The sequence below is a fragment of the Dermochelys coriacea genome, chromosome 7 (assembly GCF_009764565.3).
Source record: "Dermochelys coriacea isolate rDerCor1 chromosome 7, rDerCor1.pri.v4, whole genome shotgun sequence".
Taxonomy (NCBI): Eukaryota; Metazoa; Chordata; order Testudines; family Dermochelyidae; genus Dermochelys; species Dermochelys coriacea.
In genome coordinates, this window is record NC_050074.1 from 40,601,797 (window position 1) to 40,624,725 (window position 22,929).

General features: G+C 38.4%; 1 protein-coding gene across 9 annotated transcripts in view; it reads right to left on the reverse strand.

Moving 5' to 3' along the window:
- Positions 1-22,929, reverse strand: part of ATP2B2 (ATPase plasma membrane Ca2+ transporting 2) — a 757,867-nt gene that overhangs the window by 340,246 nt on the left and 394,692 nt on the right. For all 9 annotated transcript variants that reach the window (XM_038410886.2, XM_043518690.1, XM_043518694.1 and 6 more), the window contains one exon: positions 9,795-10,279. In XM_038410886.2, coding sequence (XP_038266814.1) covers positions 9,795-9,993 — 199 coding nt within the window. In that variant the 5' untranslated portion in view covers positions 9,994-10,279. The remainder of the gene's footprint in view (positions 1-9,794; positions 10,280-22,929) is intronic.

The window sequence follows — 22,929 nt, forward strand, 5'->3', positions numbered from 1 at the left end:
CTCTCCACACACCACCAAAAATAATGGAACTAACACAGTGTTTGCCACCACCACATTGTTCAGTCGGCTTCTATGTCCTCCTCCTTACCTGACCCTGTGTCTGTCTGGTCTGTTTAGACTATAAGCTCTTCAGGGGAGGCACTGTCTATTGCTCTCTGTTTGTACAGTACCTACTGCAATCGGGCCCCACTGCTGGCTGGTCTTTAGGCACTACCATAATAAACATGATTAATCATAATGCGGTCACAATTTGAAATGCGTGGTGGACAGGTACTAATTCCTCACTAGTAGAAATTTTGCTGCTTGGGATGCAATAGTGGAGCGTGACAACTCCGTCCCCATAATATCCAGTGCTCTAATACTTGTTTAAAAAATCATTTATACGGGGGACAATAACTAATTTATGTGGGTCATAAATGTATTCATGCTGCATGACTCAAAGAGAAATCCACTTATCACATCAACAAAGGAACACTGAATGTCAAATACCATTTTACAAATGCTAATCTCACCAACTTTATACACAACTCATATTTTAAATTTATCACTGTGATGCCTTTTTCGGAGGAACAGGAAGAGAAAACAAGCTTGTACCTGAGCTAGAGATAAGAGTCAAAAATACCCTCTCACTTCCTAACTCCAAATTAGGAATAGATTGCTAGCATAGACCTCCAGTTAATTGGCATTGTGAGGTATTTACAATGAGAATATAGATTTCAGTTCAATCTGTAATTAAATTCCACTTTACGGGAATTTTAAAACACTAATTAAGCCTGCTGCACTTGAATATTTGTGACGCTGCTTCTAAATAATGCCAAAGGATAGAAATTCAATGTTAAAATACACTTTCTTGTTCAAATCCCTATTGGTTATGCAAAATGCATCAGCAGCTATCCATCCTCCAAACATCAACACATAAAAGAGCTTCAACAGACTATGAGGTTGAGAGATAGTGGTTTCAGTTATTAATCAAGTTTGCTGTCCCATGAGGCAGTGGGCTCTGGGACAGAATATACATTTAGGTGACTGGGCTCACAACTAATGGTGACCAGTGGAGTGGTCTCTAACTTTGAACTTCTCAGATACCAAAGCCAAAAGTCTCATCAAAGAAAATGCCATGCTGAAATCCAGAAGGGATTGATCAGAGAATAAACTGTGGGTGAGAAAATAGCAGGCATGAGGGTTTCTCAGAATTTTTTTATGTCCAATTGGGAGGGCTCTGTTCTGGTGCTTGCTAAGAACAGGGAGGTTCACACAATATATCAGCTCCTTTGCAATATGATGAGACCTCCCTAGTCTAGATCAAGAAAATTGCCAGTCATTAGCCTCCCAAGAATATGTGAGACTGAAATAAGATACTATGTGCTGACAGACTGGCCTGAGACATTACACATAAAAGCAACCCCATGAGACTCATCCTAGACAACACATCATTATCAGTTAAGACTGGGCTGTTTAGGAAGTAGAGACAAGTGTAAATAATGAATCTCGTAACTACGTCCTGTTGGTTTCCTGCTGTGTTCCCTATTTCTGTGTGAAGATGTACTTATATTCTTTGAACTCTGGGAAAAGCCAACCTGTTTGTATACCAGCTTACTGCTGATGCTGAGCTAAGAGATGGATTTAGCTTCTGGAAACAATATTAAAATGATTTACATGGGCTTTATGGAAGTTAATTTTCTTCTACTGTTATGTGTGTGTGTTAAGTGTAACATTTCTCATACTGCAATTTTAAAATGTTCTGTCCCACTAGAGGTGTTAACACTGCCTGGGGAAAGGGTCACTGGGGCAAGTGGCAAGTATAGCACAGCTTGAGAAGTTTTTATTTGCACCAAATATACTCGAGATGTGCTGAGTGTTTAAACACAGGTTTTACATCTCCAGTGAATCAGTTGCAGTTACTGTAAAGCTGCTACAGATGGTACTAACAGTGCCAATACCCTAAGCAGGAAGTGTCCTTGAGGGAAATGTCATAGGTTCTACCCACTTAGCCCCACTCATAAATTTAAGCAAGCGCTAATGGTCAGTGGAAGTTGAAAGAATGTGTATCGGGGTATAATTTGCCCCTCAGATTAAAGAAATGGACTGACTGAGATTCTGAGCAGCATCAAATTCCTACATGTATTATTACCAACTCTGAGCTCTACTCACACAAATAGTGTATACTCCTGTTCCGGGGTACCAGCTGTCTATTCTAAACAGCATACACTATATAAGTTCCCTATGCATAGTCTTCTTCCTGAGCATTTCTTTAATTGTTATCAGATGTCATGCAAAATCTACTCTGACACTTCTTTCCCAATATGGCTTTGGGTCAGATCCAAAGTTTCTCCATAGAATGCATGTGGGAAGAGCCAGATTAACAGTAATCATCTGCTTTCTCCTTTCTAGTGTGGTGAATGGAAGGGGAGCACAATCCAAGGATCCAGGCTAGGAAGGTATAGCAGGGTAAGTGGCAACTCCACTGTATACCCCTCTACCCTTTTCTCTTGCCTCCTTCTGGAGGTATCAAGGCTGAAAAAATGGATGCTATACGCTGCATTGTTTCCACCCACAATACCATAGGGAAATCTAGCACAAGTTAATGCTGCCTGGGTCAATATTATCTTGTAGGGGTTCAACTTTTGCAAGGTAGAACCCAGCAGGAGAGTGCACGTCAGCAGAAATCAGGCCTATATTGCCATGAGTTCAAAAGCTGACTGGGAGAGTCCAGCTGCAGAAAAAAAACAGGGCACCCAACCAGATGGCTCTTGCCTCCAGCATCTACTATGGGTTTTGGGGGCAAACTTTCCACCCTCTGACACAAATAACCTGGAGGAAACTAAGTGGAAACTTCCAGAATCTTCCCAACTTTGGTAGGCAGCAGTAACCTACATAGGAGAGCATTGGCCCTTATGTTCCCAATGAATTCAGCTCCATTATCACACTGAAGGATGGTAGGGATTTGCAAAAAAACTTAATTTACTTTTAGATAAATTTGTGTTTAATGCCCAGACAATTCCAATACACTTGGGGTAGTATTCACAAAGGGGGCTTCGGCACCCAACACTCAGCTGTTCCACTATGTATAGATGAAAAGGAGTACTTGTGGCACCTTAGAGACTAACAAATTTATTTGAGTATAAGCTGAAGTGAGCTGTAGCTCACGAAAGCTTATGCTCAAATAAATTTGTTAGTCTCTAAGGTGCCACAAGTACACCTTTTCTTTGTGTGAATACAGACTAACACGGCTGCTACTCTGAAACCTGTGTATAGATAATTAATCCTTAATTGGCACAGGAAGACTGGAACCTCGGTCCCACCTCCTAGGTGAGAGGTCTATAAAGTCATTCTAACCCTCTGTCTGGCCCAATGAATGTTTAACTATTTTACACAGTGGAACAGTTTCAACAGGAGAGACTGAGTGACACTCCTGCCCCGCCCTAAAAATCCTATTGCCCTGTGGCAATTGGGCACTGTCTGGGGAGATGGGATACCCAAGTTCAACTCCCTGCACCACAAAGCAGGCAGAGAGAAACTGAACCCTGGTCTCCCACATACTGAACGAATGCTCTAACAACCTGGCTAACGATTATAAGTGAGGTGTTGTGTCAGTTTAGATATGCTCTGAGCACACCTACCCAATTGGGCTCCAAAAGCAGCACAGGAAAGGGGGATTCCGAGTTTGTGAATCACGCTGGGTCTTAGGACCTTAGGTACTGAACAGTTGGGCAGTGTCAGGACTCAGTGTGCATGCCCAGCTGCTAAAAGTTAGTCACCTAGGGGTCTTTAACAGAGGAAATTTAGGAATCCAGGAACTTTAGGTGCTTACAATGTTAGACAGCAGATGAGCAGGTGTTCTGTGAATGCAAGCAGGGCCTAAATGTTGCAGTTAGTCATCTCCAGTGGCAGTTAAATGCCTGTGTGCCCCGGTGAATCCCACCCTCGGGTTCTATGTAGCATGTGAACAAGGAAAAGCAGCAGTAGTAAATGGGCGTAGGATACTTCAGATCTGATGAGCCAAAATCCTCAAATTGGAGTTCCCTCTGTTTAGAAGTGCTGCTGGCAGGACATCCTCCGTGAGGTCCAGTTGACTTGGGAACGTGCTTTCCCCCACTTGTTACACTAAAGCTCAGACTTTTAAAACCTTCTATACATGATGCAAAGTGCAACTTCTTTCTTAGGTGGGGTAGGAGTAGGGGTCTAAGGAGACTGTTAGAAGGTGGTTTATTATAATTGGAGGTGTGGGGGGCAATCAGTCTATCTATTAAAGTGGTCATAGAAAAATATGAAGGCAATATGTGCTCTATTTAGGCACAAAGAGTTCCTACATACTGCATATGATAATGTGAACAAAGTTAAACATGTATTTAAAAGTTAGCCTCTTTCTCTACTTGTCTGAGAAAATAAAAGTTTAGTATGTCAAAAGGCTAGGACACATGCAGGATCAGATTTTACCTAACTATGCTAATCGGGAAGGGCTTTGGCAGCAAAAGAAGATGGCTTTCTCTGTTTAAAGTCCTGATTTTCTTTTAGATACATGTATGTACATACACAAATCAGGGGTAGGATATGAACATCCTGCATGTGTGTTGGCAAATAGGCATGAAATAAAAATGACTTTCTGAAAACACAAAAGAAAGGAATGAGTTAATTAGTGCAGCAATCTGTAAGGAAAACATGCATGGGCATATCTTTCACTGTCTTTGAGATGCTGCTCTTGGGTTCTGGAGCAAGTATTTTAATTAAAATAGCATACAATTTTCAGAAAGTCACCTAGTACTTAAAATTAATCTAGAACAGCTGTGTAAAGTGGTCCTCAAAAGTTTAAATATCCAGTAGACTTTTATATTAATCTTGATGTTAAAAAACCTACAATCCTGCATAGAAACTGTAAAACTTTCAGCCATCCCAAACAAAATCAGGCACAAACAATTAAAACTCATCCTATGAATTACTAATTTCTCCCCTTTCATAATCTTCCATTTGCTCTGTTTTTGTCACCATTTATGGTGTATCAAATTTCACCACAACAATCTCTTAGAAGCCAACATTTGTTTCCCCTGACACTAAAAACTAGAAAGGTACATATAGTGCTCATTGAAGGACTTCGTTGTTTTCTTGACTCTTTCTGTTGTATAATGTATCTTCTAGTTTTTTATGCTAACCTTGTTACAATCTCCTTCTCTTCCACCGTTGCCTTATATTTTTCTAAATTTTGCATCAATGCATTCCTATGAGCATTCCTTCCCATTCTGTGGCAATTTCAATTGCCGTACAAATGTCTAACTTCCACTTATTTATCAGTTTGAAGGTTTTAATTTTTTGTAAATCAGTCTGGTTCAATACTAAACTTCTGTATTAAAATAATTTTTTATTTAAATAACTTTTAACTTACATTACTGTTCTAACATTTAATTATTCAGAATACCTTTGAAAGGATTTAGAACTGATGGAAAAGTCATGTGACCATATTTTAACAGAACCAGGCTGGAGTGTCTCGACTGGTTTATATACCGTAAGTCTCTGTTCCGGCTTTGCTAGCTTTGTTTGTTGGTCTCTCCTGTTTTGTGGCACCAAATAATTGGTCCATTTTGTTACACTCTTGGTTTTTGCTCTTTAGTGACTGTCTGAATATTTTAATAAAATTATGTAAGGCTTTATTGGATTGTCATAACTAAAAATTAAATGAACCCACACTTGTTCAGCAGCCACTGTCAATTTATATCTGCTGTATAACAACCACCCATTTGAAAACAAAAACAGTGGGGAAGGAGGTGCAAGATAAACATTACACTATTCCTTAGCAAGAGGATAGTTACCATACACAAAAGCTGGTTTCTGAAATGAATATATGGTTAAATTGCACATTGATTCTTTCTGCTTATCCTAGTCTTTTTACAGAAGAGACGCTGCTAGAAAATGGGGTGATTTTAAGTTTTGACTGTTAAATCCTGAGGTGATTAAAATCCAGGTGCCATTGACTCAGTCTTTAAAGTTTGGATCTTAAATGGTTTCAGTTTGCACCAACCCCATTTCTAAAAGACTGATACATCAGATAATTACTTTACAGCAGCTGACAAGCTTATTCTCTGGTGCTGTAACACCATCACTAAAATTTAACATCTCTTGGAGGTGCTGCTTCAGACATGACAGCACAGATATTACCAAGGCAACAGCTGCTTCTCTAGATGGATGTAGAAGTGAACAAGATAACATATGCATCAGTATTAAAGACACCTTTTGCTTTTACATTTCAGGATCTTCCCTCTGAAAAACTGTCTCACATGATTTCTCACTTAAATAATTAATATATTAATTACTATTTAAAAGGAATGGATAGTTTTGCTGTTCTCTGAAGAAAAAATGTCTTGCATAACTTATATTAGCGCACACTACATAAAATGTTCGAATAAATATATTTACATATTAATTTCTGAAAGGAATACATTTGATATTCTTCCAGCTATCTCAGCACATGGTAACAGCAGTCTTTCCTCCTTCATAAGGTATCATTACACTTGAGGTGGCCTCACAGACTCAAATTCCATGAAAAGTTATACAACTATCAACAAAGAGCTGTTCAACTGATTCAAATGATGTCTTGTACGCTGATAGATAGCTGGGTGCTCCTTGGTTTTTGTACCACCATGTTAAGAAAAACTATTTAAAATATTTTAATGAAAATTAATTTGAGCTCAAGCAGGGACATATTTGTATTTTCCCCACAGAAAGTGTTTTCACAGGCTTTTCAATAAAGCCTAAATAGTAGCTTTCCAATACAACAAAGCCATACTTTATAGCAAGAAATTCCTTAAGAATAATGAAAATAAGGATCCACACCACATCTACAGTTAGGAAACACAAGATCAATGAAAATGTAAAGAAGAGTCTAAAGAAGACATGTAACTGACAAAATATATAATATGTACACTCGGTAAATCTTACTATATTAATCAGTATGCTCTGTCAAACTCTTTTTAGCATTAATATATGAGGTTAGATATTTAATAACCAGAATTCGAAAAGCACAAGAAAGGGTATGTACAACAGTATCAACAAGGGTTGTGTTATATTTGCATTGTCTAACTTAGGTGCCATAATTTCAAAGGCTTTAAACTAGACCTCCAACAGCCACTTTGAGTTTAAGTGGCTCTTCCTAGCAGTGTGTAGGCACTAAATCAAATATCAATATGGGAAAGGTGTAACAGATAAAATTCTTCACTAATTACACCTTATAAACTTCCTAATATGATATCATACAGGCAAATAGACTCAGGTCAGATATATTTCAATATGGTGAAATGTCAAGTGTCAGCTTTCAGGTGAAATTTTTCTATCAGCTCTTACACTTATTCAATACACCATGAAAATAAATTCAGTGTTGTAATGTTGAGGTAGTACTTGCTCCGTAGATCTGTGCATGCAGAGTAACCACCACAGCTCTCTCATGTAGCCATGCACAGGATCCTCACCAACCAAAGTTCGTGGATCTTGTAATGGAGAGGAAGTGGCCTGGGGTCACACAAGCCCTGCAGGGAATCCGCAGCATTCAGCAATGTGAAAATGTCCTTTAGGGATTTTGGGGGGTGGCTGCTGGTAGAGGAAGCTCAAGCAGCATGGTTTCACTGAAGGTAGGCTGGCTGAATCTTTGGGCTGCAGAGCCACATGCTTCCGTACATATGGCCCTCAAGGGATCTGTGGCATCCAAGGATGTAACTTGTTACTTATTGCAAGAAAGAAAACTCCATGGGATGGGGTGATTTTACCCTTTGAAAATATATACAACCAGCTTGGCAATTTTCTGGGCTCTTGGTCCTATTACTATTCCAGGTGCATGGGAAACTCATGTCCATATGAACAAACTCCATTTTGATTGTTTCCTTCATTCCATAGCAAAAGAAGATCCTATAGAATGTCATCTTAATAGTGTTGAATGCAAATGACAGTGAAGAGGGATAAAAGTTTTAGTAGAATGCATGAGGCTCTATTTTTAAAAATATATTTAAAGTTTGATCTATCACTATCCCTTTGAAGTTTGACTTTTATTCCCAACTAGATAGATTCCCCATGTACAAAGCCCTCTCTGCATGTATTCAAAAATATTTCAATATAGTGTACAATCAGTCCGTAGTATTCCCACCTAAAAGAAATGTTTGCAAGCCACTAGTTAAAAATAAAGATCAAAATTGAAGGCTTGGGAAAAGTTATTTTATATGAAGTATCACATACAGATTAATAGTGGAGTAGGCATACCATATTACTTGGTTCCATGCAGTCTGTCTGGGTATAAGGAATAATGTTCCTTTTGTGTTTCATACTGTGCAGAAAAAGCAATTAACAATTCCATCCAAGTATGCATTAGTCTAGGCTTTCAGCTGGTTAAACTGACAAAGTTCCCTTGAAGTCCATGATGTTCTGATGACTTGCTCAAGCTGCAAATCTGGTCCATAAAGTTCCACAAATATTTAACAGGTGTACTGAATTATGTATCTCAGAGGTATTGCCATATTTGTATATTAGCACATACTGTACTACACCAAGATCTTCTCCACAGTATTCCTGTTTCATTGTTTTTTCTACAGTACATCATGATATGTGAAGGTTGTGGTACTTCTAGAACTTGTTGCTCTTTTTTGGTAGTTTTGCCTAGTAAATCATTACTAAGCGGACTAAATCTTTATCATAGTGCCAACACTTGACCATAATAGGTAACTGAAAAGCAGTATGTGTAGGGCTAAGAAGAATTTATTTAATACAAACACATATCTATTTCCCAAGGACTCTTTTCCTTATGTAAGCTTATAATATAACATTACATGATATTATAATAAAATGACATGCTTATCACTAAACTAATACTTCAGGAATTTCAGTAATTAGTTCCTTACTCATGTCGAAATGACTAATTTTAAAAGGTTACTTAAAAAAAAAGAATCAGACATTAAACTAACTTCTACCTCTGAAAAAGGGGGGGGAATGTTAAAATGAATGAGTGGGTCTTGGTGGCATTACAAGAGAAGACATAGACAATGAATACTATAGCTTCAAAGACAGTGTTATTAGCCTAATGTGTTCCTTTCTCTTTTAGATATGAAAATACAGTTGGCGTTAAATGCAATGGCAATTTATGAGAATAGACTATTGAATGATTATGACTCAGCTTATTAAATGGAGGAAGGCCCAGTGTTGCAATTACCAATAGAAAAAGCAAATACTCATAGTCAAATAGTAAACTAAGCAAAATTATCTACGGTATTACCAGAAGTCAAGGTAAGTCATAAGAAAATATATACTGTATATTGCTCTTTTGACCAATTTAATATCCATAACCTAAAAGTTCTCTTCATAACACTAGATACCCGTATAGCATAACAATTCCTTCAAAGTAATTCTCCTCTTGCGCCACCAAAAATATCCAGAAGTTAGAGCATCCTCAGAATGCAATTTTCTTTTGCTATAAAATTGGAGCTGAATTTCTCATTTAGTTATTTGTCTGCTATTTAAAATGGAATTAGCACATTCACAACTTGAATATGCAGCCCTATTTTTATACTCTCACACTAGCTTTAACAAGTAGCCATATTTGACAAGCAGGTTGTCTAGGTCTTTATTCATTTCCCTTTTCAGAGGTGTTTTTCCTTTGTAGTGGTATACTGTCATTGTTGGGAATAACAGAAGTGCTGTATGAATCCTAGTTCAGAAGGGAAGCAAGATTACCCCCTCCACCATTTACTTTAGGTGGAGGTCCTTTATATGAATCTCACCATCCTGCACAACGCCTTACTCAAATGAAGAAAGGGAAACACATTTACCTTCTGTTGGTGATGTCTGTAAATGCCTGCAGAGGCCCTCTGTGTCCCCATACGTCTCCTTAATTTTTACTACTGCTTCTGTTCCTCTGAGTTCCATGAGGGAGCGTAGCTCCTCCAGCGAGCACCCAAACTCTCCTGCATGGTTGGCCTCGTTTCTTTGGTTCTTGGTATAGAAATCGCTGTTTGTCATGTCACCCATTGTTGCTGATTGTATTGCTCCACTCTGTGCACTAGATGGAATTTTAAAATTGCTTCAAAATAGCAAGGGAGGAAACTCAAATTTCAACCTAAGAGATTAAGAAGAATCCAGTGGGTGTTCAGTGAACTCAGTGGAGAATGCCTCTGATGACTGAGGTGTCCCTGACCAGGTAATAGTCCACAGGATGGCTGCTTTCAAGGCTGCAGACCAGCTCCATTCCATTCACCATTTCCCATTATGCTGCACTCAGGCTGTAGTATCTACATGGTCATCTCTTCCTTCGGACCTTTGGGATCAAAACATAAAGCACATGTTAGAAGAGTGAACCTAAAAACTTCAGAAAGAGTCTTTGAACTTCATTCTCCCAAACATAGTCCTTGATTAAAAAAAGCTAGATACAAGAATCTGCACGTTGCTGCAGTTAGTCACAGCTGACACCAAAGACTGATACTGCTAGCTGTGTCAGACATAAAGCTCTTTCCAGCTAGAGCAGCAATAGCAGTGTTCCTTACTTTAATCAAGTCCCAAGAGCACCTGCTAAATGAGATGGCTCATGAATATTAATAAGTAAGCCATTAGTCCAACAGTCTAGATGTGCCTCTGGTATGTGGCTCTGGTTCATACTGCTATATCAATCTTTCATATGAACAGAACAAAACACCCATGAAGGATTACAAAGTAATAAAAATTAATTGAACACTATTACTTATGCCTTCATCCATTACATAAACCATTTTTCAGCACAAGAAAAGTAAAATGGGGGAAGGGGGAGAAAGAATAGGAACATTTTCATTGCCAATCCAGAATATATTTAAATAAATTAAGCATTGCAGCTTTGTCAGATATGAAAATAAACACACACAGGAAAGGAGATAAAGCACCTGAGTGCTTCAGGCTAAACAATGAGCACTGTCTCTCATAGGAATGGGAAGGTTTCAGTTTGCTTTCCTTCAGCACTAACTGCTGACTCACCAACACATTTGATAGCTTTGGCCTGAGAGCTACAAAGCATTCAAATAAAGAAAGGACTGTACTTATACAGGGTTTTTAACATGCATACTCCTGAAGAGTCACATTTGGACCATCTGGAGACCAACTGATTACTTTCTAAGCCAGCCTTTAAAATCTGTTCTCCTTATGCAGAGTCTAATGAACTTGGTTGAAATGCTGTTGAAACCAACTATTATACTTTGTCACAGAGTTTTAACAGAGATTAAAGGTTTCTTTTTTGCCTGAAGTGGGATAGTACCTGTTCACTGCCTAATCTATAGATCCCTGAATATTTCTCACATGACAGAAAAGGTTTGAGTATGGTATCAGATTAATGAATGATGGACCTCTGACTGTCAGAATGGATTTTTTTTAAGCAGCATGCCGGTCACAAAGAAATGAATTGTTACAGCAGAGTGCACACCAAAAGGGAAGAAGAATGAACCAAATGTTTTTAACGCCCCATCTTTACATTGTCAGGACAACCTTAATTCCATGCCCACATACAGCTAAAATCGCTATTGGGCCCACTGAAATGAATGTGTTGCCATTGATTTCAAGGGGATAATATTATCAGTGATTAATATTTCCTATTTGCCCACAATTACATTATCTGTTTTGAGGCTGCTTAACACACTAGCTAAAACATGCAATATGGACCTCTAGCAAAAAATACACGTCATTCCTTTGAATTCCACAGAATATCAGAGCATCAGAATTTTATTGCCAGAGCACAGAATCCAGGTTGTAGTCAAATGTTAGATCAGAGTTGTTCTTCCCCACCCCATGCTCATTGTCAAATTCCTGGTGGTGATAATTCTGCGATGCAGCACTTCATGTATTCTTTTGCAGGGCATAGGAATTTGCTGGGGAAACTCTGTGTATGTTGCACAATAAACACAAAGGTAAAGAGAAATTGGAATGAATTAAAAAAGACCTTTTATCCTTCAAAATGTAATAACTGCATCTTCAGAAGATAGGAGGTATCCTACTTTCTCTCACACACAAGCTGCTATGGTTGAATGCAAAACAGTGATTGCAGCATCAATTTAATTACAGATACCTCAAAACATAGCAAGTTCAAAAATACCTCTATTTGTGTATCTAACAGATTTTTTTCTGAGCGACTGGTAGCCAGATTTGGATAAAATAGGAACCCGCTCAAAACACTGTTTGGGTTTTATTAAAAAAAGTTTGTAAAATAGAGAGGAAAAGTTTTGTATCCCTGCACAACATGCATGATCCCAAAAGACAATGAACTCCAAAACTCCCACTGCTTGGAAAGAACAGACATCAGCACATCTTAAGATCTGGCCATTTATGGTTTCATCTATGAATGGATAAAAGCCAGGAAATCTCACCAGAAAGCATGTTAGTGTTTGAGCTGAAATATCAGCCAAAGACGGTGACATGAACCAATCTGGGTTCCGTAATGAAAAAGAATAATTAAAAAGACAGATTGCTACTTGCAGACAGGCACAGAAATGCTATTTATAGAATGTATGTGTCTAAAGAATTTGACCACAGGGTATCACAGCACCAGACATAATGTAAAGAACCGCAGCATTTACATTGCAGAAAGCTCATTGCTATTTTTTGTTTGTTTGTTTTTCTTTCTGACCAAGTCCTTACAAGTGGTTCATGAAACTTCAAGGAAATCAATTATTAGTTCCCTTTGATGAATACCACCAACTATTTTCATTAGTAATGCAAAGTGTATTAAAGCTGGATGTCAGATGTGTCTGCCAGAGGATTTTTCTCTATAGGATGTTTACAGGAATACTACTGTCAAGCAAAACACAGTTTTTAAAATCATAGCACTATCACTATGTATTAATATTTGTTCCTACTCTTGGAAATGCCACTTTTGTCATTTGTCAGCCAACATTAGCCAGGGATGTTGTTCCTTTGCATATGACTGAATCGTCTGACCGTTTAATTTTTTATTTGACTTTCAATTAAATATTAATCAATAAACCACTAAATTGAGAGGCGTACTTCCATTAGTGCTCAAGCAAAAAGTATTTTTAAGTTCATGTGATCTTTGGAATTCACCCAGTGGCACAACACCAAGGAAATAACATCCCTAGTGTTTTTCAAAGGCAGATGGTAAAATATAGAAAGCACAAATCATGATTAATATTATTCACTAATAATGAATCTCTCTAATCCTGTGGAACAAGATATAAAGGCTTCATTTCATCCTGAAATATTTTATGAAAATTCTAGGAACTTTGCCAAGTGTATACCAGTTGAATGTGATTGATAGATGGGCCACCTCATCCTTACTGAGATTAATACTTCTTTATCAAAAGCTGAGTAATCTAAAACTTGAGATCACTATGTGGCATGACTCCCAGGACCAGTGGGACTCCAAGATTTGTAGGTTCAAAATGAAATTCTTCATGTGAGCTGGGCAAAATTTAGAATTTCCATGCCACGGGAAATTCCAACATTTCCATATTTGGTTTCATCCTGAAACAGGATGAAAATCCAAATTTTTTCATAAAACAAAATTCTGAAAAACAATTATTCAGAAATGTCAAAACATTCTGTTCTGCCATTTTTGATTGAAATGAAACACTGACATTCCTTAAATTTGATTTTTTTGTTTTGTTGAATTGACCTAAAATGATTCTTTTCATGTCAGATCAACAGTAAACTACATTGCTCTTGCCTTTTGGGAGTTGTTTTCCTCCAGGGAACCCATTCAGTAGTAGACATCTCCAACAATACAATGCAGACTCAACTTACTACTCTCAGTGGTGTTTCAGGGAATCACATGACTGTGTTCTGGGAGATGTAGTCCAGCCAGGGAGCCTGATGCCTGTGTGTGTCTGTGCCGCATCTAGCACAGCGGAATCCTGATCTTGGCTAGGGCCTGTAGGCACTACTCTGCACTTGGTAGGCAAAGCATGCTCTCTAGAATGTGCTGCAGACAGGAGTAGACAAGCTCATCAGAGCCAATACATTTATACTGAAAAATGAATGCCAGACCTTTATGTGTTACATTCTCTCTCTAAAAGAAAAGGAGTACTTGTGGCACCTTAGAGACTAACAAATTTATTTGAGCATAAGCTTTCGTGAGCTACAGCACACTTCATCGGATGCAGTGAGCTGTAGCTCACGAAAGCTTATGCTCTAATAAATTTGTTAGTCTCTAAGGTGCCACAAGTACTCCTTTTGTTTTTGCGAATACAGACTAACACAGCTGCTACTCTGAAACCTGTCATTCTCTCTCTAGTCTAAGACAACTGCTTTTTGTCCATTTGATATTTTTTTCTTATTGAATAATCTCTAAAAAATGTTAGACAAAATTTTTAAAAATGCAGATTAAAAGCAGTCACTTACAGTGGTTGAAAACATTGGTTGTAACACATCAATCTAATGTAGCACATTCTCTATACGTAGTTCAGGTAGGAAAAAGACTTTTCATTCCTACTGTCAATATCCACTAACAAAGTTTAAATTTAAAGTGCAAATAATCATTATTTGACTCATAAAAGAAATGTAAGACAGTACCTTCATTTTGCATAAGGCAATGTAACTCGGATTGTTTGTTCATCAAAGGTAACACAGATTTTTGCTGTGTGAATACACTGAAAACAATGTTTTTTTAAATTCTTATTTGGAAAGGCTTTGCCTAGAGGAACAGCCATTCATTCCTGCAGCACCCCAGTTAAATATTTTTCAGTTTCCAGTTGTTTGAAGGCAATACATGCCAATTAAATAAGAAGTGATTTGGATGAACTAACTGCAGGCCTGCTGGGAAAACTATCCTTCTATTTCCTAATCAGTAAAATATCATCCCTGGAAGCTTGTAAATATTTTGATAATGCATTAGAATGATGCCTATGTAAATAGCATTGCCAAGAATGTTGGTAGTCTGATTTTAGTGGAGTTCCATTGAAATTAAACTGGTGTAACATAGTGGTAGATCAGCCCCGGGTTTGCCATTTCACAGAACAAGGATCATGAAATCCTTGTACTCAGTGAAGGTTTGGGACACACGATCAAACCCAGAACTAGGAATTTATCAAAGATTTGGCTGTATTCACCATACGATGTAAGCTTTCATCTAAAACAAAATAAGTTCCCAGTCCTTCTAGTGGTGAATATAACCTTGATAGTTCAGAATGATGGATGTTGTCTGACAGAATCCACAGCCAGCCAAACTAATAAAACACACTCTGAGAAGTACAAGAACACACTCTCATCTTAAAAGGATATTAGCTTTGAAACATAATGATCAGGAGCACACTACATGCATGGGAAACTAAGGAATAAGACTCGTTGAATGGAACTACTTTTTCACTTTCACAAATGCGTATTCCTGTTTGATACCTGTCTGAGGACTCAAGAGTGGATCAAGAAAGAGAAACAGTCTTTGCAACTAAATATGCTCTGGAATATGCCTCATAATATGCTTCATAATGGCATCTCTACATAATTTATTGCAAATTGAAATTCATAAACAAATTTGTAAATAATTCATTCATATTGAATACACCATGGTGGCAAGCATTACAAACAAAAATCTAGTGCAAAAAACTTCACATAACTTTATATCTGAGATTTCTTATTCTAAGGCCATGTCTACACTACCACTTAAGTCGGCAATATTTATGTCACTAAGGGGTGTGAATATTACACACACACAGAGCAACATAAGTTTCACCAACAGAAGCACCGGTGTGGACAGTGCTATCAGTGAAAGAGCTTCTTCTGCTACATAGCTACTGCTGCTTGTTGGTGGTGGTTTAATTATGCCAATGGGAGAGCTCTCTCCTATAGGCATAGAGAGGCTACATGAGAGATCCTACAGCAGCACAACTGATTGTTACAGCTGTGTTACTGAAAGCTCTCTAGTGTAGTCATAGACTAAAATGGAAATATTACATTTCTTCTGACAGTATGATGTGGTAAAGTTTGGTAATTTTTTTTTAAGCAGTGATCACTTAAGTAAAGATTCTTCAAAACAACAATAAAGAAATTCAAGAAGTAAGGAACAAAATAGAATACTAGTTTAATACCAGACAACCAGGCAAATACTGTTGTAATGCCCAAAGTAACAATTCCTCTGTTCCATTCATCATGATTCAGTGTCTCTGCTCAGTATTACAAAGCTGCTTTACCTAACAAATAAAACTGTCAATCTTTGATAGGTATTTTTTGGATCAGTTATACTCCCCTACCCATGTTTTGTTAATCATTTTTTCTTTTATTCTACAGGCAGATATTGCTAGAACTATGATCCCAAAGAAAATTTTCCTCAGTTAATGGGTCTTACTAAACATGAGCAATTTCCTAGTGACTATTAACCCATGTAAAAAGAAAAGGAGTACTTGTCGCACCTTAGAGACTAACAAATTTATTAGAGCATAAGCTTTCATGAGCTACAGCTCACTTCATCGGATGCATACAGTGGAAAATATAGTGGAGAGATTTTATATACACAGAGAACATGAAACAATGGGTGTTACCATACAGACTGTAACAAAAGTAATCAGGAAAGGTGAGCTATTACCAGCAGGAGAGCGGGGTGGGGGGAACCTTTTGTAGTGATAATCAAGGTGGGCCATTTCCAGCAGTTTACAAGGACAGTAGGAGGGGAAATAAACAAGGGAAAATAGTTTTACATTGTGTAATGACACAGCCACTCCCAGTCTTTATTCAAGCCAGGGACTTTCATGAGAGGTCCCAGTGAAGTCAATTGAAGTATTGACATGATTAAAGACTAAAATAAATGGAGCCTTTTCACTGACTTCAGCAGGGTCAGATTAGGGTATACAAGTGAAATCTTTGACTTCAATGGGGCCAGGCTTTCAATCAACTTTCATAAGGTTTGTAAAGGTGAGACACGCAAGACTACTAGTAAGAGACTGAATTTTCTTTACTATTGCCAGTCGCCTGACATTGGTCAGGATTAAAAAAGCATTAGAAGCTTTGTCATGTGACAGGGGTCAGTTTCCATTGACTCCAGTGGCTGTTGTAAGTGACTGCAGAATTGGGTGGTAATTTAATTGTGTTAAATCAGTATAAAGACTTAAACATATTTTAGAGAGATTTAACAAAAGGGAAAAAAAAACTGTTTTTATGCAAAAGCATTTTTCCCTAATAGGATCTGTACAGGCCATACATTTTAGAAAGCTGCTTTTCCCTCTCTCATTTCTTGTAACCACTTTACTACTACCAAGAACTTACCTCAACTTGTTTGACATTCATGGATAAATGAGGCTATCAGCTTTGTACTCTCCAGAGACGAAAAACCTGCATGACATAGCAGTAACTAGATTTTTCTTATTCAGTAACCACCTCCACAGATCCACACTTTTTGGAGTTGTACTTTACAACCCATCAAAGAATTGTAAGGCACTGAACAGAGACCAATTCCACACCATATAGCCTTTTATAATTCATATTGTTTGTAGCTACATCACTATAAAAACGAATACCAGTATAATGCAGATGTCTCAATAAGAGCTCATTTTCAAAGTGTGTGTCTTGTGACAGACCCAGACCAGTGCAGTACAGGAGTCTGGTAGAAGGCAAATATACTGGCCACTGGATGAATAGTTTTCTGTTCCCTGAGTGACCAGAGCAGGGGCTGCGCAAGAGCAATCAGGAACCTGCTAGAACCAATTAAGATAGGCAAGCTAATTAAGACACCTGGAGCCAATGTAAAGTAATGCACATTGGAAAAAATAACCCCAACTATACGTACAATATGATGGGGGCTAATTTAGCTACAACTAGTCAGGAGAAAGATCTTGGAGTCATCGTGGATTGTTCTTTGAAGACGTCCATGCCGCGTGCAGCGGTAGTCAAAAAAACAAACAGGATATTAGGAATCATTTAAAAAAGGATAGAGAATAAGATGGAGAATATCTTATTGCCCTTATATAAATCCATGGTACACCCACATCTTGAATACTGCGTATAGATGTGGTCCCCTCATCTCAAAAAAGATATACTGGCATTAGAAAAGGTTCAAAAAAGGCAACTAAAATGATTAGTGGTTTGGAATGGGTCCCATATGAGGAGAGATTAAAGAGACTAGTACTTTTCAGCTTGGAAAAGAGGAGACAAAGGGGCGATATGATAGAGGTATATAAAATCATGAGTGGTGTGGAGAAAGTGAATAAGGAAAAGTTATTTACTTGTTCCCATAATATAAGAACCAGGAGCCACCAAATGAAATTAATGGGCAGCAGGTTTAAAACAAATAAAAGGAAGTTCTTCACTCAGCGCACAATCAACCTGTGGAACTCCTTGCCTGAGGAGGTTGTGAAGGGTTTAAAAGAGAACTGGATAAATTCACAGAGGTTAAGTCCATTAATGGCTATTAGCCAGAATGGGTAAGGAATGGTGTCCCTAGCCTCTGTTTGTCAGAGGGTGGAGATGGATGGCAGGAGAGAGATCACTTGATCATTAGCTGTTAGGTTCACTCCCTCTGGGGCACCTGACATTGGCCACTGCCGGTAGACAGGATACTGGGTGGATGGACCTTTGGTCTGACCCAGTATGGCCATTCTTATGTTATGTTCTTATGTTCATTAAGAACATACTAGAATCAATTATGGCAGGCAGGCTAATCAGGACACCTGGTTTTAAAAGGACCTCCCATCAGTTAGTGAAGGGCATGCAAGGAGCAGGGAGTGAGAAGGTGTGCTGCTGGAGGACTGAGGAGTACAAGCATGATCGGGCTTCATGAGGAAGATCCTGTGGTGAGGATAAAGAAGGTGAAGGGAGGAGACATGGGGAAGTAGCCCAGGTAGTTGTAGCTGTCATGCAGCTGATACAGGAGACATTGTAAACAGCTGCAATCCACAGGGCCCTGGGTTGGAACCCAGTGTAGAGGGCGGGCCCGAGTTCCCCCCATCCCTCAAACTCCTGATTGGACACAGGAGGAGTTGATCTGGTCTATGAGCAACACCAGAAGGGAAGGTCTAACTTAGAAAGGGATCTGGCCTGTCTCCGACCCTCTAGGTGGGACAACAGAGACTGTGGAGATTGTTCTCCATTTCCCCCATGCTGGCCAGCAATGGGGTTAGCTGAGTGAACAGCAGGTTTGAGCCTCAAGAAGAAGTGGCCAAACTGAGGGCTGCCATGAATCTCTGAGGCGAGCAAAACTGCCAAAAAGCACAGGACCCACCAAGGCAAGTCTATATAATACTGTGCAGCAGAAAGGGTGTTAGCTTCCCAGAGTCATTAAATAAGAGATAAATTGATGAAAAAAAATCACTAAAAATGGTTTCTATAAGAAACATAACACTAAACTCAAAGGACCATATCCCTGAGTGGACCCAGGTGCAGGACCCACTGGCACAAGCTTCAGCAGTTTGGGAAAGCCTTTATACCTACCCTCCACTGGGAGACCCAAAGGGGGCAGTCTTGGCCAAGAAAGTCATGTGGTCCAGAGACACACTGAGTCATTGTACCCCCATCATGGTCTCGGACACAATCCGATGGTCCAGGGACATCTACATTGAACACATCGCTGGCCACCGACAATTCCAGGAGGTGTGAGCCGGTACGACATCGTGCATCAACTATGGGAAAGGGACTGAGAGACTTTTTCCATTGGACCATATGAACTGGAAACATAAACTCACTGAACATTAAATCCCACCAAATGAGGGTAGATCCATTCTCATCATCATATCTGCTCATTATACTCCACAATGAACATAGCCATTATATGGACAACATACCCCCATATCTCAATGTCTGTACTTTGACCTTAAACTTTTACCTCCAATCAGGGAGATTGCAGATTATGTATTCCTTACGCCACCCGCTCCGAAACTGAATTTCACACCCATTGATAATCTGTACCTTATTCCCTGATAACCAGAAACTTCTATGCCTAAACTCTGTACCATTTTCTTTTTACTTCAACATTATCTTAATAAAATTATTAAATCTCTAGGGTGGCTTTCTGGAGTAACAGATACAAACTAAAACTAATTCTCCCTCTCATCAGGAAAAATTAGGCTATAAAACAAGGCATTGTATATCTTCATCCCTCTGATTGTAGTGTTGGACATGTTGTTGCAGATTTGGTGTTTGCCAGTTGGTTTCAACCTATTTCTTACAGATTTCTACAGCACAAAAAAACCCTAACCACCAACACCATTTTATAATTTAATTAATTACCAAATTAAATACAAAATTATGTCTGCAAATCAGTAAGACCAAACCTCCAGTAAGTAAAAGAATGTAAGGAACATATTTCCTCTAGTGGATTTTTCACCCACTGAGATCAATGACACAATTCCCTGCCTGTAATGGGGCATGATCAAATCCTTTACCTGCCGTTATAGGAATCATATAATTAAGTATACTTGTAGTAACAAGTATGATATTTAACTTTGTTATTGGTCATTTTCTAATAAAAAGTTTAATATTATGTTGAGGTCCATTACAGGATGAATTTGGACCACAATGATTCAAAAACAACATCAGTGGAAAGTTTAAATTTACTACATGCAAAAACCTAAACAAAACAGGTTAATGCCTTGTTATTTTCCTTTGTCTTTTTAGAAATCATTAAAATATGAAATGTCTATTACCCTAATGAATGCAGAGTTTCAGAGGAAATTATTTGGCATCTTCATTTCATTGATCAGATTTGAGTAGGTTCTTTTGATTCACATTGCAGTGTGTTTGTGATAAAGAAACCATCACCCTAAAGTGTGCTATTTCAGAGGATTTTGGCAAGGTGCTGTTGTACAGCACATTTTACACTCCGTGTTTCTGACAACGGATTGCATCTGGTTTTAACCGAGCAAATCCCCAAAACCTGTAAAAGCAAAGGGTTTATCTAGTTACTTGCAACAAGAAGGGTCTTTAAGTTGACAGTTATTAAATATGACAGTCTTCCTTTATTCAATACCCTTTCAATATTTTTGGAACCTCTGTTCAGTCACTGTTCACCAAGAACACTAAACTTGTTTCTTACTGTAATTTGTGTGTTTTACTAATTTTTTTTATTACAGAAAGACCATTAAAGTTGCTATCTACACTTCATACTTTAAATATAACTCAAGTTTTAATAACTTAGTATAAATGAACATTTTTTCCTAATAATTAAGTGCAGAGCTTTTCCTCATTTTACCTTTCTTTTTTCAGATATTGAATAGGTTAATGGAATTATTTTTTATTTTAAAAAAGTGAGAATTATAAAAATATATCTTGTTATGAATTATAGATTCATAGATTCATAGATACTAAGGTCAGAAGGGACCATTCTGATCATCTAGTCCGACCTCCTGCACAGCGCAGGCCACAGAACGTCACCCACCCACTCCTATGAAAAACCTCACCCATGTCTGAGCTATTGAAGTCCTTAAATCATGGTTCAAAACTTCAAGGAGCAGAGAAGCCTCCCTCCAGTCAACCATGCCCCATGCTACAGAGGAAGGCAAAAAAACCTCCAGGGCCTCTCCTATCTGCCCTGGAGGAAAATTCCTTCCCGACCCCAAATATGGCAATCAGCTAAACCCTGAGCACATGGGCAAGATTCACCAGCCAGATACCCAGGAAAGAATTTTCTATAGTAAATCAGATCCCATCCATCTAATATCCCATCTCAGGGGATTTGGCCTATTTACCCTGATAATTTAAAGATCAATTACTTACCAAAATCCCATTATCCCATCATACCATCTCCTCCATAAACTTATCGAGTAGAATCTTAAAACCAGATAGATCTTTTGCCCCCACTGCTTCCCTTGGAAGGTTATTCCAAAACTTCACTCCTCTGATGGTTAAAAACCTTCGTCTGATTTCAAGTCTAAACTTCCTGGTGGCCAGTTTATACCCATTTGTTCTTGTGTCCACATTGGTGCTGAGCTGAAATAATTCCTCTCCCTCTCCTATATTTATCCCTCTGATATATTTATAGAGAGCAATCATATCTCCCCTCAACCTTCTTTTAGTTAGGCTAAACAAGCCCAGCTCCTTAAGTCTCCTTTCACAAGACAAGTTTTCCATTCCTCGGATCATCCTAGTAGCCCTTCTCTGTATCTGCTCCAGTTTGAATTCATCCTTTTTAAACATGGGAGACCAGAACTGCACACAGTATTCTAGGTGAGGTCTCACCAGTGCCTTGTATAACGGTACTAAAACCTCCTTATCCCTACTGGAAATGCCTCTCCTGATGCATCCCAAAACCGCATTAGCTTTTTTCACAGCCATATCACATTGGCAGCTCATAGTCATCCTATGATCAACCAATACTCCAAGGTCCTTCTCCTCTTCCATTACTTCTAATTGATGCGTCCCCAACTTATAACTAAAATTCTTGTTATTAATCCCTAAATGCATAACCTTACACTTCTCACTATTAAATTTCATCTTATTACTATTACTCCAGTTTACAAGGTCCTCCAGATCCTTCTGTATAATATCCCTATCCTTCTCCGAATTGGCAATACCTCCCAGCTTTGTATCATCTGCAAACTTTATTAGCACACTCCCACTTTTTGTGCCAAGGTCAGTAACAAAAAGATTAAATAAGATTGGTCCCAAAACCGATCCCTGAGGAACTCCACTGGTAACCTCCCTCCAACCTGACAGTTCGCCTTTCAGTAGGACCCATTGCAGTCTCCCCTTTAACCAATTCCTTATCCACCTTTTGATGTTCATATTGATCCCCATCTTCTCCAATTTAACTAATAATTCCCCATGTGGCACGGTATCAAATGCCTTACTGAAATCTAGGTAAATTAGATCCACTGCATTTCCTTTATCTAAAAAATCTGTTACTTTTTCAAAAAAGGAGATTAGGTTGGTTTGGCACGATCTACCTTTTGTAAAACCATGTTGTATTTTGTCCCATTTACCATTGACCTCAATGTCCTTAACTAATTTCTCCTTCAGAATTTTTTCCAGGACCTTGCATACTACAGATGTCAAACTAACTGGCCTGTAGTTACCCGG